Genomic DNA, 20387 nt, shown 5'->3' on the forward strand with positions numbered 1-20387 from the left:
AATCCATGAACACAGAATATCTTTCCATTCTTTTGTGTCTTCTTTAATTTAGTTGAATAATGTGTTGTACTTTTTAGTGTACAGGTCTTTCACATTTTGGGTTAAATTTATTCTTATGTATTTTATTCTTTTTGATTATAAATGGGATTTTAAAAATTTCTCTTTCTGATAATTTCTTAAATGCAACAGATTTTTGTATATTGATTTTCTATACTTCCATTTTACTGAATTCTTTTATTAGTCTTAACAAGTTTTTCATGTGTATATATAATATTATGTCATCTATAAATAGTGATAGTTATACCTTTCTCCTTTCCAACTTGGATCTTTTATTTCTTTTTCTTACCTACTTACTCTGAGTAGGACTTCCAATACTGTGCTGAATAAAAGTGGTGCAAGTGGGCATCACTATCTTGATTCTAATCCTAGAGGAAAATATTTCAGTTTTTTTACCATTGAATATGCTATTAGCTGTAGGCTTGTTATATATGAACTTTATTATGTTGACGTATGTTCCTTTAGCCACATTGATGAGAGTTTTTTATCCTAAATGAGTATTGAATTTTATAAATTGCTTTTTCTGCATCTATTGAGATGGCCATATGATTTTCATCTTTTATTTTGTTAATGTGTATAACATTGATTGATTTACAGATATTGAACTAGCTTCACCTTCCTGGCATAATTCCACTTGATGATTGTGTATGACCATACACATTTTTAATTATTGTTGAATTTGGTTTGCTAATACTTTGTTGAGAATTTTTGCATCTACGAAGTCAGACAATTAAGATCGTGAACTCATCCAAAAAAAAAAAAAATACTACATACCTCATTGCTGAATATCACCACAGTCACCTTCAAAGTACTCCCCTTGGGGAAGCTATGCACCAACACCAGCGCCTAGTCTACCCTTCAAAGCAATTGTAGAATTTGTTTTCTTGGAATGGCCATCAGAGCTGTTGTATTACCCTTGATGTCCTGAATGTCATCAAAATGTCTTCCTTTCAATATTTCCTTTATCTTCAGGTAAAGAAAGAAGTCATTGGGGGGTCACATCAGGTGAGTAGGGAGGGTGTTCCAATACAGTGATTTGTTTACTGGCTAAAAACTCCCTCACAGAGAGTGCCATGTGAGCTGGTGCATTGTCGTGATGCAAGCGCCATGAATTGTTCATGAAAAGTTCAGGTCATCTAACTTTTTCACGCAGTCTTTTCAGCACTTCCAAATAGTAAACTCGGTTAACTGTTTGTCCAGTTGGTACAAAATCATAATGAATAATCCCTCTGATATCAAAACAGGTTAGCAAGATCATTGCAACAAGTTCACAAACTTACTTGTCCAACCTCATATGTCCACCAGGGATATTAGCCTGCAAGTTTCTTTTCTTGTGGCATCCTTGTTTGATTTTGGTATCAGGGTAATTCTGGCCTCTTAAAATGCATTTGGAAGAGTTCGTCCCTCTTCTAGTTTTTGGAAGGTTTGACATGGATTAGTATTAATTCTTCTATTAATGTTGGTAGAATTCACCAGTGAAACCATCTGGTCCTGGACTTGGTTGGGAGTTTTGCATTACTGACTCAACTTCCTTAACAGTAATTGGTTTGTTCACATTATCTATTATTCCATAATTAATTATTGATAACTTGTATATTTCTAGTAATTCTAGAGCACTAAATTTTGGGTTGTATAATTATTTACAGTAGTCTCTTATGATCCTTTGTATTTCTGAGGTATGAATTGAAACTTCTCCTCCATTTTTTATTTTATTTATTTGAGTCCTCTCTCTTTTTTTCTTGTTGAGTCTAGCTAAAGATAAGGTCAATTTTATCTTTTCAAGGGACCAGTTCCTAGCTTCATTCATCTTTTCTATTGTGTTTTTAGTCTGTATTTTATTTACTTTTGCTCTGACCTTTGTATTTCCTTTCTTCTATTACCTCTGAGCATCATTTGTACCTTTTCTAGTTCCTTAAGGAGTAAAGTTAGGAGACTTATTTGAAATTTTCAAGTTTCTTGATGTAGGCATTTATCACTATGAACTTTTCTCTTGGAACTGCATAAACTGCATTTTATAATTTTGGTATACTATATTTCGATTTTTATTTATCTAAAAGCATTTCTTTGATTTCCTCTTTGACCCATTGGTTGTTCAGTAGCATGTAGTTAAATCTTTACATGTTTGTGATTTTTCCAATTTTCTTTTAATTGATTTCCAGTTATGCCATTGTGGTTGAAAAAGATACTTAATATGATTTCGATCCTGCTCAATTTATTTAGATTTGTTTTGTGGCCTAACATATGATCTATCCTGGAGATTGTTCTATGTATGCTTGAGAAGAACATGTATGCTGTTGCTTTTGAATGGAATGTTCTGCATATATCTATTAAGTTCATATGCTACAACATGTCATTTGAGGCTGTTGTTTCTTTATTGATTTTCTGTTTAGATGATTTTTCAATTGAGGTAAATGAGGTATTAAAGTCCCTACTGTCGTTGCATTGCTGTCAATTTTTCCCTTTAGGTTTGTTAATATTTGCTTTATATATTTAGGTGATCCTATCTTGTGTGCCTAAATATTTACAAATGTTATATATTCTTGTAATATTGGCCCCTTTATCATTATATAATATCCTTTTTGGTCTCTTATTATAGTTTTTGTATTAAAGCCTATTTTTTCATTTACATGAAATATTTTTTTCCATTTCTTCTCTTTCAGTCTGTGTGTGTCTGTACATCTGAAGTGAGTCTCATGTAGGCTACATATAGATGGGTCTGTTTTTTTTTGTTGTTGTTTTTGTTTTGTTCCACTACCTCCTGGCTTGTAGAGTTTCTGCTGGAAAATCTGATGATAATCTAATGGGTTTTCCTTTGTAAGTTACCGTCTTCTTTTCCCTGTCTGCCTTGAGGATTCTTTCTTTGTCATTGATTTTAGACAGCTTCAATACAATGTGCCTTGGAGAAGGCCTGTTGGGATTGAGGCAATTAGCTGTTCTATTTACTTCTTGGATTCGAGGTTCCAGTTCTGTCCATAAGTTTGTGAAGTTCTCATCGACAATTTGTTTGAACATATTCTCTGTTCCCTTCTTCTTTCTTCTCCTTCTGGTATGCCCGTTATTCTTATATTGCTCTTCCTGATGGAGTCAGAAAGTTCTTGTAGAATTCTTTCATTTCTTTGAAGTCTCAAGTCTCTTTCTTCTTCCATCTGTGTAATTTCCAGGTTTCTATCTTCGATGTCACTGATTCTTTGCTCCATCTGGTCAACTCTGCTACCTAAGCTGGTTATTTCATTCTTAATTTCTTCTATTGAGTTCTTAATCTCAAGAAATTCTTTTTGGTTCTTTTTTAAAATTTCAATCTCTTTCGTAAAATTCTCATGCTGTTCTTTGATTGTGTTTCTGAGTTCATTAAACTGCTTTTCTGTGTTTTCTTGAATCTTGTTGAGTTTTTTCAGAACTGCAATCTTGAGTTCTCTGTCATTTAAGTCATATTTCCGTATCTTTAAGTTCCTTTTCTGGAGACTTTTCACTTTCTTTCTGAGCTGTCTTGTAGCCTTGGTTATTCAGGGCAATTACTGATTTACTATTTCTCTTCCTAGACATCTACAGGAGTGGCTTCTGCAACAGGTTGATAGGAAGAGGTCTTTCTTTTGTTTTCCAGTACTTGTTGGTTGAATGTTTTATTTTTTTCTCTGACTGCAGCATTTTTTTTCCTCTCGCACATGGTAGTGCTATGTTTTTTCTGCACTATTCCAGCTTTTCACACAATGGGGGGATTCCCTGGGAGATGGGCTTCTCCTCTGTTAATAGTTCACCTGGGTCACAGGTGCAGTGTCTGTGTGGGTATGCGGAGAGTTTTTGAAGTTCCAAAGCTCTCCCTGCACCAGATTCAGAGCCTGTGTGTTTCAGCAGCTCTGTTTACTCCTGCAGGGATCCGCCCAGATAGGTGGGGTCAGGGGCGGGGTGAGTTGTGAGAGGTGGCCCAGAGCAATGGCGGCCAGCACCACCACAGCTGGTCCTGCTTCCACAGCTCCCTCCCCTTTGCTGAAACTAGTTGGGCTTCGAATCTGTGTCTGCGGTCCACAGTTCTCAGAACTTCAAATATTCTGTTCTTTTGATCTGACACTGCTACTGTTTCGCTTCTAGCACCGGGCAAGTGGGGGCGGGGCGAGCTCTGGGAGGGGAGGGAGGGGGTGGCTAGTCTCAGTGCCTAAGGCTTCCGTTCTCTGCTCAGCAGTGAGGGCTTAAATCACCGTTTTCAGCCTTCTTCCCTCAGTCTTTTCTCCGAGGTCTCTGCCGTGAGTGTTGGGTTCAGCCATGTTATATGCTGCCCCCTCAGCCCTGTGGAGCCCTGGCGGAGCCCTAGCAGTCCGAGTTCTTTCCTCTCCCGCAGCTGCGGTGGTTCCGGGAAGCAGCGAGCTCGGCACACTGAGCTAGGTCTGCGTCCTGCACCCGCTCGGCTCCTTCTCCGCACTTCTCCCTTTCCTCCTCCCGCCACTCGCACGAATCTCCCACCTGTAGGTGATTCAGTAGTGGGCCTCTTCGTCTTGCCTGTCTGCTGTGCAGGGAGTCCTTTGTGGAGTTTTTGTTGTTTGATTCATTGTAAATTCCAGGGGAGCTTTACAGAAGCTCACCTCACACCGCCATTTTGATGACGTTTTTTTTCCTGATAATTTTCTTTGGTTGTATGCTTAGATTTCTTTCTTTTGTGTGTCTACTTTCTTGAAGTTCTCATTGTTTTTATCCACTCTTCTCTGGATTTCAGTGAGTCACTTTATGGTTATTTTGATCTCTTTATCTGGTAAATTAGTTATTTCCGTTTCATTAAGATTTTGTTCTGAGGTTTAACTTTTTTTGTTGTTTGTTTGGAATATATTCCTCTATTTCTTAGTTTGCTTATCTCTCTGTGTTAGTTTTTAATACAGCAGATGAAAATACTACCTCTGTAAGAGTGAAATTCAGGAAATCAATAATGCAGTTAAACTTAGCTCATTTGCAGCTTGACTCACCGCATAGCTCGCTATCCAGCCACCTGTAATTAGACATCGTTTGCAGTTTGATCCACCCTGATATTCACCTGTTTTCTCTTTGTTTCTCCCCTCACTGATTAACTGAAGAACTCTGTTCTGTTCCCTTTCTCAAGACTATCCATACCTTATTAATACTTTTAATTAACAGAATCCTAACCTGAAAAGAGCAATTTTTTAATCCTTAGGCATCCAGACACAGGAATCCAATTTGCAACTCCTTTGCAATTTTTACTGGTGATGCATAGAGCCCCAGGCTGTAGTGGTGAGTCTGAATCTGGAGTCGGAGATAATATTATCTTAAAATGGACCAGACCCCACGAAGCAATGTCAGCCCTCAGACCTGCCTGACTGACTCCCCCTTTCCTATATAAGGAAAAAGCTAACCTAAAGTTGGGTGCAGCTGTCCATTCTGAGACTCTGCCCCCAGCAGCCCCCACCCACACCCTTGTATTTCTCTCCTTACTACCTAGCAGCCACTGGCTTCCTAATTTTAATAAACCCTTTCCTTGATTTCCTACTGTTTGAGTCTTGTGAATTCTTTCATCTTCTGCGAATGACTGGGGGTTAATTCTATACCAGTACACTTTCTAGTCTTGACGTAGTGGCTTCATGTAAGAGATGAAACTTGTCAGTCACCCCTGCCCTAGCTCTTGGTTGTTTTTCAAACCTTTGTGATTGTCCAAGCAGCCTATTATGTTTTTAACAGCTCCCAGTATTTGAGAGTGTGTGAAGACATGCCAGTGTTCCAAAAGGGAGCATCTCAGTCATCACCTAGATTTAGGCTCATTGGAAGCCAGGCATCCAGGCTGTAGCTGTTGAAGTATGAAAATATATACAGTCCTATGGGACTGTAAGCATAAGCCCTGCTTGCCACCTGAGCCAGGTGATCTGGAGGTGTTCCCTAGGAGACAGTCACAAAACTCACAGCTCCAGACAAGTATATAAGCTCTTTTCTGGGAGACACCAGTGAGTTGTAGTGAGGCAGACAAAGAATGCAAAGACAGCATCCACTAGCCGATGTTCCTTAAATGTACTTCTATAGCCCTCTAGGTGTGTGCTAAACCTGATGCCTGCCCCTCTGGCCAAAGCTCTAGGTCAAGCAAATTGGGCTCTTCCACAGAAAGACTGAGGGTGTGCTTCAGTCTATGTCTGTGCAGTCCTTGGGGTGGTAGCCTTCCTAAAACTGTTCCCCCCAATTGTTACTGTCATGTGGGACCCAGGAGTGCAAGCTCTCCTGGCCACCAGAGGTAGGCGGTCCAGGGACTTCCCTTGGGTGGCTGCCACAAAAACCAGAGCATAAGATGTTAAAACCCGGACACCAGATGTGTGTAAGAGCTTACCTCTAGGAGATACTGGTGCTCTGGAGTACAGGGGAGAGAGAGTATAAAGATAGCTGCTGCCATCTCAGGTCTCTGGAGAGGATTACAGTCAGCCCTTAGATGTATGTTTAATTAGAAGCCCACCCCTCAGGCTGCAGCCATAATGATTCGCTAATAAGCTTTCTCCCCAGAAAAACTTACCTCCTGAGTCTGTTGCCTCCAGCTGTGCCCTGAGGGTGGTAGCTATTTAAAAATTCTTTTTACATTGATTATAGTCCTGTGGGACCTGCCAGCATAAGCTACTATCACCACCAGAGCCAGGCCATGTAGAGGTGTCCCCTGAAAACAGCTGCAAAAATTTGGGTCCCAAAAAGGGGTGAGCTCCTTTCTGGGAGAGACTACTAGCAAGCTGGGCCGAGGCAAAGGGAGAGAGCGAGGATTGTGTCAACCAACCTCTGTTTCCTGAAATTATCTCTTAAGCCATTAAATGTATGTCAAACCAGAGGCCTGCCCCTCAGGCCAAAGTCCCTGGACAAGCATATACGACTCTTTCAGAGAAAGACTGAGGGTTTCTGTCTCCTGTTTGTGCAGCCCTGTGGTGGTACCCTGCCAAGAACTGTCTCTTCAATTGTTACAGTCCCATGGGACCCAGGCACACAAGTATCCCTGCCCTCCAGAGTCAGGCAATAAGGGGGTGCACTGTGGGCATTAGCTGCAATAACCAGGGCACCAGATGCTTGTGCAAGTTCCCTCTGAGAGATACTGGTGCTCTGGAGCGTGGCAGAGAATGAACGCAAAGATGGAACCTGCCAGTCTCTGTCCCTAGAAAGTGTTCTAGTAGGGAATTAGATGTGTTTGTTAAATTAAATGCCTGGCCACCAGTTAATGTACACAAAAGAGCCTCTTTCCCTTGAAGTCTGAGCTCAACCAGCCTCCTCTGTGCTTGGCCCCGGGGTGGGTGTGCCTGAGTGCGGGCGCCCTTTGAGAGCTGTTCATCAGATCTCTACAGTCTTGTTGGTCTCTTGTACACAGGTCCCATTGGTTTTCAAAGCTGGATATTTTGGGGGCTTGTCTCTCAGGTGCAGGTCTTAAAAATTTCAGTGCCCAATGTGGGGTTTTAATCCTTCATTCCTCGGGGTGAAGCTCTGGAATCTGAATTCCTTTCAATTGTGGGTTACCCACCAGGGGTGGGGATTATGGTGAGATTGTGTCCCAGCTTCTTCTACTCACTTCGATGTGGTTTTCTTCTCCTTTGTCTGATGTGTTGGCATTGCTCAGACAGCCTTTAGGGGTTTTTTTTGTTTGTTTGTTTTTTCCCAGGTGAAATTGTAGTGATAACTCATGTTGGTAGCATGTACCTTTGATATAATGTGATGAAAATGGTACTTTACACCTGCGATCTTGCCTCAAAAAATACATAATCACTCTAATGATGAGAAAGACATCAGAAAAATCCCAATGGAGGGGCATTCTCAAAACAACTGACCTCTTCAAAACTGTCAAGGTTATCAAAAACAAGGGAGAAAATGCCACAATCTGGAAGACCCCTCAAGTTACACACTGGTTTTGATTCACTTCAAATATAACTAGATCATAGTAGGAAACAAATACTTGTTGAGTGGGTTAATTTCTTGAGTGTTTGGTATTGAGGACTTGTCCAGCACACAGTTCACCTTACTCAAGGTTGCTAAGTCCACAAAGCAACAAATAAGACTCTTCTTACCTTAAGGCGCTATAGTCATAAAGTCACATATGTGCAACAATGAAACAACATTTTATATTGAATATAATCAACTTTTTAAATGGTATTACAAATGATAAATGTTGGTTATGTTAAAAAGAGGAAGATATTAATATTGACTAAGTTTGTTAAGAAAGTATTAGTTGAGGAGATATGATTTGAGATGGGTCTCGAGAGAGAGAAAATTTGAAAAACTGGAGAAGGTGAGAATGTCCCTTGACATGAAGGACAACTTAAGAATAAACAAGGAAAAGAGTATGATCTTAGCTTGCTCAAGAAGCAGGAAAGAAAACCTAAGACTCATGTTACATGAAAAAGTTGAAAAGAGTGAACCAGTTCAAAGCTGATATAAATTACCATTATAGAAATAGCATTGCGTTTATTGATCTCGAACAGAGGAGAAGCAATTAGGTGTTCTGTTTAGAAGAAAATGTAGACTATGGGTTTCGGATTAGGGTGAGACAAAGGATGTGGAGAACATTAAGAAGGAGCTGTGGTAAGGTGGTAGAAATACAAACGGGGAGTTGGGGTAGATATGACAGATGGCTAACTTAAGTGGAAATCAAAGTGGCTTATTGCTGGATTAGTGATGGCAGATGACAGAAGAGGTAGATATAAAATATATTTTAAGCCTGTGTAGCTAGTAGAATGTTCATAGTGTTATCTAACTTGTATAATTATTGGCTAACCCATTTGAAGCTGGTTATTTCAGAAATAAGAAAAATAAATGGGATGGATTGTTTCCTTAGACGTAAGGTAATTAATTCAGCTCGATTCCTTGACAAATATTGGGAAATTAACAATGGTTTAAGGAAGAAGGTTTTCAAAGCAATTCTGGGTCATCTGTTTCTTCCTAGAAACTTCTTGAAGAAATCATAAGGAATTATGGCTTTACTCTCTTTGGCTCATGTTCTAAGGTGTACTGAATTCCTGTAAAGTAAAATAATTCAGAAATATGTCTTTAAACGTGATTAAACCACTAGATAGTAATGTCTGATGAGTCAGTGTAGTGCTTAGCTTATTAAATGAAAAGTGAATGAGTGAAACATGATCTAAATCACAGAGTTCATGACTGAGCTTGTCCATGTGTTAGTGTGGTTTCTTTCATTTATTGGGGCGTTTCATCTGTTTTTTCTGCCCACAGCTTTACCTTCTTCTCTTTTCTCATTTAGGCTTTCCCCAGAACTCATCACTGAGATGGCCTAAGGTACAGCTTCATTGACAAAACATGAAGGTTTCCTTACAGAGTTGCACAGAACAAGAAACCTCAGGGATATCATTTTTAACCTTGCTTATTCAAAGACAACATTATACAAATGTACATGAGAAATTATTTTTAGGCCTTTTTCCTTGAAACTGTATCATTTTGTAGCAACTAGATCAAAGCAATTAGCATAAACTGAAATGAATATATATACATACAATATATATACATACAAATGATAAGCTAACGTGGTAATGCAACAATTTTCAGTGAGCAGATAAGAATTTCTAAATCGAAAGTGAGTATCGTCATCTAGTGGGAAGCAGGCATAGTAGTGAATTTTTCAATAGTTCCAACGTCCCTGATCTTGCTCCCAAACATAATGTTCCATAATCCAACTGGAAAAAGTAAAGCTTTATAATTGATTGTCATTTAATAAAATGTGAAAATTAGGAATACATGAGTCAGTGACGTGAAGTGTAAAACATGATCACGGTTCTATTTAGGAACAGGGTATGGTTACTAAGCAGATAGAAGGAAAAGGCTAGAGTAGAGCTCAGCCCTCCCTCAGGTACAACAGCATCAGTGGTTTAGAGCCCAGCCTCTAGAGCAGAGCAGTTTCCCTGCCTGGGTGTGCATCCCAGTCACAGGGGCACCAGAGTCTGACTTGGTGGGTCCGCAGTACAGCCCCTAGTCTGCATTTCTAACACTTTCCCTCCCAAGTGATAGAGTAGCAGTTGGTCAGGGTACCAATTTCACCTAGAGGGTTTCTCAAAATGTTCATTGCTGGTCCCACCCCTGTCATTTTTGACCCAGTAGCTCCTGATAGAGCCCAACAACTTCCATTTCTAACAAGCTCCCAGGTGATGCTGGTTTGGGAACCACACTTTGAGAACTACTGCTTTAAAATCAAACTGCCTGCTTCCAATTCTTAATCTGTGGTGTGACTTCAGGCAAGTTATGTAATATCTCTAAGTCTTAATGTCTCCATTTTAAAATGGAGAAAACAATAGGACCATTAAGGTGAATATGAGGGTCAATTGAATTAAAATAGGGACAGGGAAGAAGGGAGGGTTGGGGAGGCAGAAAGAAGAAGCAACTGCGGCAGCAACAGAGACTGTACATGGCTACAAAGCCAAAAATATTTACAATTGGGGGCTTACAGAAAAAAATGCCCAGCCCCTGAGTTATAGCATGGAAAGAGTATAGAAGCACCCACAATAATACTAGAATTCAATGAATGTCAGTGTCATTACAATGAATTTCCTTTTACTTAAGTTTCTGTGTCTTCCAAGTCACTCAAAATAGTATATTGACTATTCACTTTACATATCTAATAAAGGCAGCCTATGGAAGGGGTCAGAACTGACCTAGTGCTGGTGATAATAATAATAATAATAATAATAACAACAACAGCGACAGAAGAGGAACTGTGGTGTCTTTGTTTCTGTCTCTTAACGATTTTAGATTAAGAAGTAAAAATACATATTCAAAAATGATGTCTCTATTTCAAAATATTTTTATCACTCTGCCCTAGGAAGAATCCTTCCAATTCCAGCCCTATATATTTGTCTTTGAAATTGTCCTCAGCCTTGGGATATTCTCTGAAATTAACAAACATCTCAGGAGACTCTGTATTGGTCCAGGGTTCTCCAGAGAAACAGAAAAAACAGGATATATATATATATATATATATATATATATATATATATATATATATAGTCTGACAATTAAGTTTGTGAACTTGTTGCAATAATGTTGCTAATGTTTTTTTGATATAAGAGGAATTATTCATTATGAATTTTTACCAACTGGACAAAGAGTTAACCAAGTTTACTATTTGGAATGGCTGAAAAGGCTTCCTGAAAAGTTAGACGACCTGAACTTTTCGCCAACAATGAATGGCTCTTGCATCACGACAATGCACCAGCTCACACGGCACTGTCTGTGAGGGAGATTTTAGCCAGTAAACAAATAACTGTAATGTAACACCCTCCCTACTCACCTGATCTGGCCCCCAATGTCTTCTTTCTTTACCCGAAGACAAAGGAAATAATGAAAGGAATACATTTTGATGACATTCAGGACATCAAGGGTAATACGACGACAGCTCTGATGGCCATTCCAGAAAAAGAGTTCCAGAATTGCTTTGAAGTGTGGACTAGGTGCTGGCATCAGTGCACAGCTTCCTAAGCGGAATATTTCGAAGGTGACCATAGTGATATTCAGCAATCAGGCATGTAGCACTTTTTCTAAGATGAGTTTGCAAACTTAATTGTCCAACCTGGCAGAGAGACATTTATTTTAAGGAATTGGCTTATGGAAGTGTGGAGGCTGTGGGGTGGACTGACAGGCTGTAAACCTGGGGAGGAGACTCTGTTGTAGTTCAAGTCTGAATGCTGTCTGCCTGCAGAATCTCTTCTTGCTCTGGGAGGTCAGCCTTCTGTTCTCTTCAGGCCTTCAACTATTATACTTGGGTGAGGCCCACTCACATTATGGACAACCCTCTACTTTATTCAAAGTCTACCAATTTCAATGTTAATCTCATTCAAAACCCACCCTCACAGAAACATCCAGAATAATGTTTGGCCAAATATCTGGGCACCATAGCCCAGCTACATTGACACATACAACTAACCATCATAGACTCTACTGCTGCTCAGCCTTTTGTCAGGCACAAGAGGTGCACCAATGAATAAAACAAAATCTCTGTCACTGATAAGCTCACATCCTCAAAAATCAAACAGCATTTTTTTCTTAATTTTTGTGAGAGATTTTGAACCTTTTGACAGTTTGGTTAAAGCTATGAACTTTCTTCTCTGAAGAATGCACATAGATTTAAAGCTTTGCACATAATTTAAAGAGGGATGGTCTTACAGTCAGTTACCCTTAGCACATGCATGGCCATCTGGGGGGACAGAGCCAGGAGTGCAGTTTCCAGGCTCTTGGCCTCATGTGGAAAGGTGGGGGCTCAGGTAGTAAATGGCCATCAATTGTGATTGGATGCCCATCAGCTGTGGCTAGTTGGCCGTCAGCTGTAACCAGTGAGCCATTGGCCACTGCTGGCTATGCTAGCAGAAAATGGGGGCTAGCAAGAAGATGGTGGCTAAGCCAGCAAGAACAGATTGCAGTTAGCATGGAAGATTGTAGGTAGCAAGTGAGGTTGGTTGGCAGAGAGAAGTGGACATGGGTTGCGGATCCTGTGGCTCCTGCTTCCTGTGTCTCCAACCCAGTCGCCAGGGAGACTATAGTAGTATGACTCCCCTATCTATGGCTCCTTTTTGGCCTCACCATATCCTGCGTTCTTATGTGGAGAGCGGGAGCTGAGACCCCGCATGACACCCATCATGACACCATCTTAAGGGGAGTTTCTACAAGTCACACATCCCACAGGTGCACGTGCTCTGATATGTGTTTGTGTCCCTATACCAGAGACAGAAAGGATTTGCTTCCTAGCTAGTTATTGAAGATATATAGCCCCAAACAGTCACACATTTATTTTAGATATAGGCTAAACGTTTTCAATTACACTTACTAGGATTTTTAAAGGCTGTCAGATGAAAGATCTTTTCATAAAGGAGCTCTGTAGTAGATTTAATATTGTTAAAACCCCTGAATATCTGTCTAATAAAATGATGTTGTGACATTTTCCAATACTCTATTTCATTTGAAACAGACCTTAGATCTGATGGCTTCTCTGGGGCTTCCGTCTGCAGTCTGTGTATTTATAAAGGCACTTTTAATTCTTATTATATTTCAGTCAATTGCTCATACAAATTTAAGTACTCCATCTCATTTAATCATATTTTCAAAGAACATTTATGTGTTTATTAAATCCTTGCTCCCTTAATTGGTAAATATTACTATGTACGTTTTTTGCTGTAAATAAAATAATATATGCATGACATTACTAATGTAAGCTTCCCAGCCAACTGGCTATTCCAGTAAAAATGCTATTCTGTGTTAAAAATGACTCTCATTAAACTATCAGCTTTGAGGTCAAAATAGAGAGAGCTCTGCTCATAAACCCCACTAGGAACAGAAACAATTTCCTTATGAACATATCAGTGACCTCATTCCCCAGAGAAAGTGTATTTTTTGTTCCTGTCTTTTAGGGAAAATGATACAATACTGTGGGTTTTTGTATTTTTGTTTTCTGGAGATTTTTTGTTGTTGTTGTTGATTTTGGTTTCTTAAAAAGGTGCATGTTTGTTTGCAAACAGATTGCTTTCTGAAGACATAGCCTTAGCAGGCGGCTATGTTGGTTATTGCAACAAAGTATCAATTTAGGCAGCAATTTTTTCATTGTTCTTGGAGTTGTACCACTTTGTGGTGTGTGCTCAGGGCACATCTGTGTGTCTGGGACCTGTGTGTTGCTTCTAGGGTCTGAGGGGAGAGGGCAGGCGTGTAGAGTATGAGAAGCAGCCTGAACTACAGGCACCAACACCGAAAGCGTGAGACTCTGCAGCTCTCAGTGGCTTCTGGGCCCAGAGCCTCTCTGTGTGAACACAAGCTGTGCTCCCCCATCCAGAGCCCTGTGGCCTAACCCTCCACTGAAGCTGCTGATGGTTAACCCCACAAAAGGAGATATAGAAGCAAGATGCTGCTTTTAGCCAATTAAATATGGAATATTGACAAACTAAATATATTTGCTGTTTTTTGACTTGTTGCAATGACAAGACTACCCGACTTGTTCTGCATTTTTGGGAGCAAAGCAGAATACACTTCTCAGTCTGAAATATAGTCAACATAACTGGTTGACAATGTGTCAGCTTTTTGAACCTGCAAATATCTCTGTTTCCTCACACCTACCACATTTTCCTTCAGTTTCTTTGCTGATTGTACTGAGTACACAATCAGGTGCAGAACATGGGGATTCCCGTCCCTACTAGTGGATAGCTTTTGGAAACTGGAAATTCTTGCCCCAAAATAAACCTGAGTTGGAGGCTGGTGAGTGTATTTCATGTGCATACCCTGAAATGTTTCTCTGGCTTTGTGAGAAGTGAGTGGAGACCAATCACAGCACATTGAACAGATTTAAGCCAGTGACTGTGGAATGTTGGTTAAAAGGGCCATGTCTGCTCATAGGCTACTTTATGTGTCATTAGTCATCCCTCTCCTCTGAGAAGTTGGTGCTGAGGGAGCAGAATGAGGCCAGCCTCTCTGACACGCGTGGCCCCAGGGTGCCAGGGAAACCCTGCACCCACATTAGTGTCCTGAACAATCTCTACGTGTACCCAGGGCTCACAGGTGGGTGGGGTCCGGCTGCTATAAGACTGGTCCCCAGTACAAAGGTTGGGGCATGGCTTCTAGGAGCTCATTTTCGGAACAAAGCTGATGGTGTGACTGTCAAGTTGCTGTTTAACTAGCACTTCGTCTGTTAGGAGCTATGTGCTGATATGGGTCCCTAGCAAGGCAGCTGGGGATAAGCACAATGGGAGAACAGATTGACGTCATCAGTTGACCCCAAGAACGAAGTACATGTCCATCCTCCAGGAACCCTTGAGGCTGGCTCCACATGTGCTGTCAGTCTGCATAGCTTGGAGCCACCACCGTGTTTCAGAGGCCTCGGTGACAGTACTACATTTGTAACTGTAAGGTGTGGGGCGGGAAGTGTTCCTAATATTTAGAGAATGGTGTAAGGAACCATTGTAGTCCTACACATCATCGTCCTGCCAACGAAACCAAATATGACAAATTTCTGAGTTAACTTTTATGCAGGCCAAGTTGTCCATCAATCTAGTTCAGTTAGAATTTGTATCAAGTACTTTGGAAAATATTTGCTCTTTTTTTTTGGTTTGTTTGTTTTGGTGGCAAAGCTATTTCCTTTTACTAATAACAAGCTTCCTAGTGTAGCTTGACCTGACCATAATTTTGTTCTTGTTATTTTTTTTTTTTCATTATAATGTTCTGCAACTTGTGGTTGAGAGGTAAACAAGTCAGAAGAAACCCATGGTTCGCCAGTGAGCTTATGGAACACAGCATGCTTCAACTTCAAAGAAAAAGAGCAAGAGAGACAGTTGGTTCCAATCACATTAGCCTCCTGAGTATTTGGAAGTAGCAGATGGAATTTACAGGGGGAAAAATACCATCACAGGATATTTTTTCACATCATTTAGGCTTGTTGCCAGTAAACTGAATAAATGCAGGTCTTGTGGTTGCTAACCTCTGAGAGCTTGAGAGATGTCATGCATGAAAAATAATGCTGTGTTTTGGCTGAGCAGTTTGGAACAAAAGAACAGAAGAGAACCAGGCAGGCAGGTTTCTGCCTGAGTTTGTTCAGATCCTGCATCCCATCCAGTGACACGCCTTGCTGCCATAGTCACTTGTCCATGCATCCTTATAGGACCAAATCTGTGATTTGTGAGCTCCTCTCATGAAGACTTGGGTGCCTGTACGATCCTTAATCCAGGATACCAGTAATCAAAACCTCCTTCTCCCCAGTGCTGGTTCTGAGTGTCAGTCACAAGCACACCTCCTGGGGCAGCATGCCCTGACAAGTCATGCAATCCGGTATGGGGCATATAATTCCCTCCAAAGGCTCACTCTGAGCCCATCTGAGCCTCCACCATTCTTGGGCCTCCTCGCTCTAGAAGGGCAATGCGAACCTGTCCAACACTCATTGTGGCTAAAAGCTACCTGATCATTTGGCCCTTGTCAAATTCAGATCCATTAGATAGAAAATAATCTATCAAATACTTTTAAATTATATTCCTACCACTTCAACCCTTTGTAAAATGACCATCACAGAGCCAAACCCATAATAACAAGAATGAAATACATTTTAATTCTCTGCCTTCAATTCAGTAACAACAACTCATTACTAGCCTGTATTTCGAAAGCATTTTTTTTGTTTGGAGTTTTCTAGGTATTTTATAATTGTAAACAAATTATTTGGTAGAGTTAGGCAAGGATGGAATAAAATATCAAACAGTTTTCAAAATGTTTACTTCTAACACATATTGGCTTTATGTATTCATAACTGAATGAATTTATCACCCAAGGCTGAATTGGTGAGAGGATTAAGGTGCATACGTTCAAGTACTCGTCTCAGAATTGAACAGCATTAATGCACACAAGGCACTGAATACGTCTCAACCACAAATTTTCTCAAACCTATGAAATCCAAACCTGCCCAGGTAACTACAGCTGTACTTGGAGTCTTGTATGTTTTCGACAGAGATATGGGATGAGCCATGCATCCTTTAAAGTGGCGATTCCCTCACTTTAGCAAAGAAACCAACATTCCACAGAACCAAGCAAGGATTTTGGAGCTCTTTTTTGCTGTATGCCCCAAGAATTCTAGGGGAAATCAAGAAAAAGATTAAACAGTTCCATATCCAAGTTCAAGTTCGGGTTCCATCAGGTACTCCAGAGAACGGCAGCATGTGCCAGAAATGAGCTTTGAGATGAGAACTTACATTTCTCTTCCTTTTAAATCTAGAACAACTACTTCCTAATGTTCCTGAATACCTGAGTGAGCAACTATTGCAAACTTTATCACTCTTCCTCTCACTTTCATCACATACATACACACACAAACACACACACACACACACACACACATGTTTATACATCTATACACACATACATACCACATATATACCAGGGGTGCCAAAAATGTATACATATTTTTAAAAATGCTATCTGTGCTCAAGCAGTAGTTCACCGTAATCAGAAGTGTCTGGATGCTAATGGTAACCACTTTGAGCACCTCTTATAATTGCAGAAGTCAAACGTGACTTGTGTTCATCTTTTGTTATTGGTATATATTATTACAATTTTAATACAGTTTTTTCCTTTCTTAAAATGTGTGTACATTTTTCTGGCAACCTCTGTACGTAGACATGTACATATATGCATACATAATCATGTTTACACATATGCCCATATGTTAAAATGCATATATGTTGAAAATACCCAGAGCATTTGCCCAGCATTTCTAACATAGAACCTAATATCTGCACTCCCTGCTGAGCACACAGCCACACCGAGGATATCCTCATGCTGGGTAGCGAAGGTAAAGTGCATGGAGGAGAGAGCAGGAGCCAGGCTGTTAAGGAAGCACTAATTCACATTAATGAAGAAGAAAGGAGAGACACGCCCAGACTAGAGGAAGATTTTTGTAGCACATACAACTGACAAAGGCTTAGTGTCAGAATTATGAAGAATATCTAAACAAAATAAGACAGTTTCTGTTTATTTAAAGCTCAAAAACATTTGGATGTGAACTATATATTATAAAAAAGACAAAGTTACACAGAAAAAGAGTACTGATGTTTAAACCCAAGGCATGATGGTCTTTGAAGGAACGGGAAGTGCTATTACCCTCCTTTTACAATTTGGAAATTGAGCCCCCGAGTCTGGGGAGCTGACCCAAAGCCCATGCTATGAAAAAGAAGAGTTAATAAAACAAAGGCAAGGAGACTGATCAAAGCATTTGGGGTATGAAAAGGATTGCTGGCCCGAGGAAGTGAATACACCCAAAATCGGATGAGATATATTCCTGGTTGTGTCTGAATCTCAACTTACTGGGGTTTCCAAGATACAAGTAGTAACTTTGCCTCTCCTTGAATATTTCTGAAAGCAGCCAAAGTGATTAAAACATTCTAGGAGCTCCAAGAATAGTCATACTGTGCTGTTGGCATTAATACATATTGTCACATGGTGTTTAAAAAAAGATAAAACACTAGATGTTCTGAAAAGACATACTTACTTGGTGTTCATCATCTCTTTTCACTATAATCCATCGTGAGATGAATTTTTGTCACAATGCCATAAGGATGTAAGCCATAATCTTGTGTTTCCTTGTTCAAAAATAAAAAGTTAATTAAAAGTGTTATGCATGGGAAGCATTGCCCTTATCTGTTCTGAAAGATTTCACATATTACCTCCATAACTACAAAACCCAAAAATAATTCTTCAGAAGTCTTACATCCAAGTTTTATTTTCTGGGAAAACAAAAACTTTCCTGAAAATGGTGTCAAGAGACTTGATTGAAACAGCATTAAAACTTCTCCTTTCTTTCAGCAGCTTAAAATATAGATATTTTTTTCTTTGCTTCATTAACCAAGATTCTGCTAGATTCTCCCAAACCTATCTTTTTTATAGCTCATATTACAAATTCCCCATATCCATGTTTGGATGCTGCAGTGAAGGTGAATGCTGGGGGCCAACGGACAGTGTAAGTTCTTGCAAGCTTGTGTGTGAGATACAGGTTTACATCTCTTGTGTGTGGAGACTGGCTCATTGACAAGGCAGCGCACGAGCCTTAAAAGGGTCCTAAGCTGGACACAGCCAGTCTACTCCAAGGAATATATCATTAGGAAAGATTCAGACATGTGATTAAAGATTTGTAAGCCGATGTATGTATCATAGGTATTTATACGAGGTCTGACAATTAAGTTCGGGAACTTGTTGCAACCGTGTTGCTATCAGAGGGATTATTCATTATGAATTTGTATGAACTGGACAAACAGTCAACCAAGTTTACTATTTGGAAGTGCTGAAAAGGCTGCATGAAAAAGTTAGATGACCTGAGCTTTTCACCAACAATTCATGGCTCTTGCATCACGACAATGCACCAGCTCACACAGCACTGTCTGTGAGGGAGTTTTTAGCCAGTAAACAAATAACTGTATTGGAACACCCTCCCTACACACCTGATCGGGTACCCAATGACTTCTTTCTTTACCGAAAGATAAAGGAAATATTGAAAAGAAGACATTGTGATGACATTCAGGACATCAAGGGTAATACGATGACAGCTCTGATGGCTATTCCAGAAAAAGAGTTCCACAATTGCTTTGAAGAGTGGACTAGGCGCTAGCGTCGGTGCATAGCTTCCCCAGGGGAATACTTCGAAGGTGACCATAGTGATATTCAGCGATGAGGTATGCAGCACTTTTCCTAGAATGAGTTTGCAAACCTAATTGTCAGACCTCTAACAAAAAATAGAAGTAGCTAAAATATGCAGCAATATGTGAATAATAAAATGTTATGGTGCATTCATACAAAGAAGCACTTTATAGCCATTAAAAATAGACTTCAAGGAACACTGAATGACATGTAAAATGCCCCTAGTATAATATATAGTGAAACAAACAGTAATCAAACCTGTGCACCTAAGTGATCCCAGTTATGGAAAAATACAACTGTACAAAAAATACAGTACATTAAAAGAAATACAATAAACTAGTGAAAACTTTTAGGTGATGAAATTATAGTTAGTCTGATTTTTTTCAATTACTATTTCCCAAATTTGTATGGAGAGTATTGTTATTTTTCTAACAAAATTATTATTTAAAAAATAGTTTGATTAATAGACAATGAAGCAAACTTCTGCTATATATTAAAGGATAAGTATTAAATCTACAGAAATCCCAAATTTATATCTCAAAATTTACTGTACCAAGGCACTGGATAAAATCTACTTTGCATATATGTCTGTGTGTGTGTGTGTGTGTGTCTGTGTTTTGTGTGTGTGTGTCTGTGTCTGTGTTTTGTGTGTGAGTGTGTGTGTTGTGTTTGTGTGTGTGCGTGTGTGTATGTATGTGTGTGTGTCTGTGTCTGTGTTTTGTGTGTGTGAGTGTGTGTGTGTGTCTGTGTTTTGTGTGTGAGTGTGTGTGTGTCTGTGTCTGTGTTTTGTGTGTGTGTGAGTGTGTGTGTATATCTGTGTCTGTGTTTTGTGTGTGAGTGTGTGTGTGTCTGTGTCTGTGTTTTGTGTGTGTGTGAGTGTGTGTGTGTCTGTGTTTTGTGTGTGAGTGTGTGTGTGTTGTGTTTGTGTGTGTGTGCGTGCGTGTGTGTGTGTGCACGTGTGTTTAAGAGGCCAAGAGACAGCAGAACAAAAGGATGATGAAACACAAGTTTGAAATCAGCCAGACCTGGCTGCTAATTTTTTCATTGTATTGCTTACTAACTCTGTGATCTTAGACAAGTCCTCGTCTGTAAAATTGAGGTAATTGCTGTTATTAAGAAGATACTGTGAATGCATGTGAGGTCTTTAGTATAACGCCTTGTTTGAGGCAAGCTCGCAGTCAATGGTAACCATCATTCTGATCAGAAGAGACAAGACCAGTCTAGTCTCCAACCACTTG

The 20387-nt window shown here is 39.9% G+C and overlaps 1 protein-coding gene across 1 annotated transcript in view; it reads right to left on the bottom strand.

Moving 5' to 3' along the window:
- The window catches only part of LOC141571778 (putative elongation factor 1-alpha-like 3), a 63557-nt gene extending 47643 nt beyond the window's left edge, over positions 1-15914 (bottom strand). The window contains 2 exon segments of the mRNA XM_074333919.1: positions 6952-7180; positions 15838-15914. Coding sequence (XP_074190020.1) covers positions 6952-7180; positions 15838-15914 — 306 coding nt within the window.
- Between the last annotated feature and the right edge of the window lie 4473 nt (positions 15915-20387).

The sequence above is a fragment of the Rhinolophus sinicus genome, linkage group LG05, assembly GCF_036562045.2.
Source record: "Rhinolophus sinicus isolate RSC01 linkage group LG05, ASM3656204v1, whole genome shotgun sequence".
In the NCBI taxonomy this organism is placed as follows: Eukaryota; Metazoa; Chordata; class Mammalia; order Chiroptera; family Rhinolophidae; genus Rhinolophus; species Rhinolophus sinicus.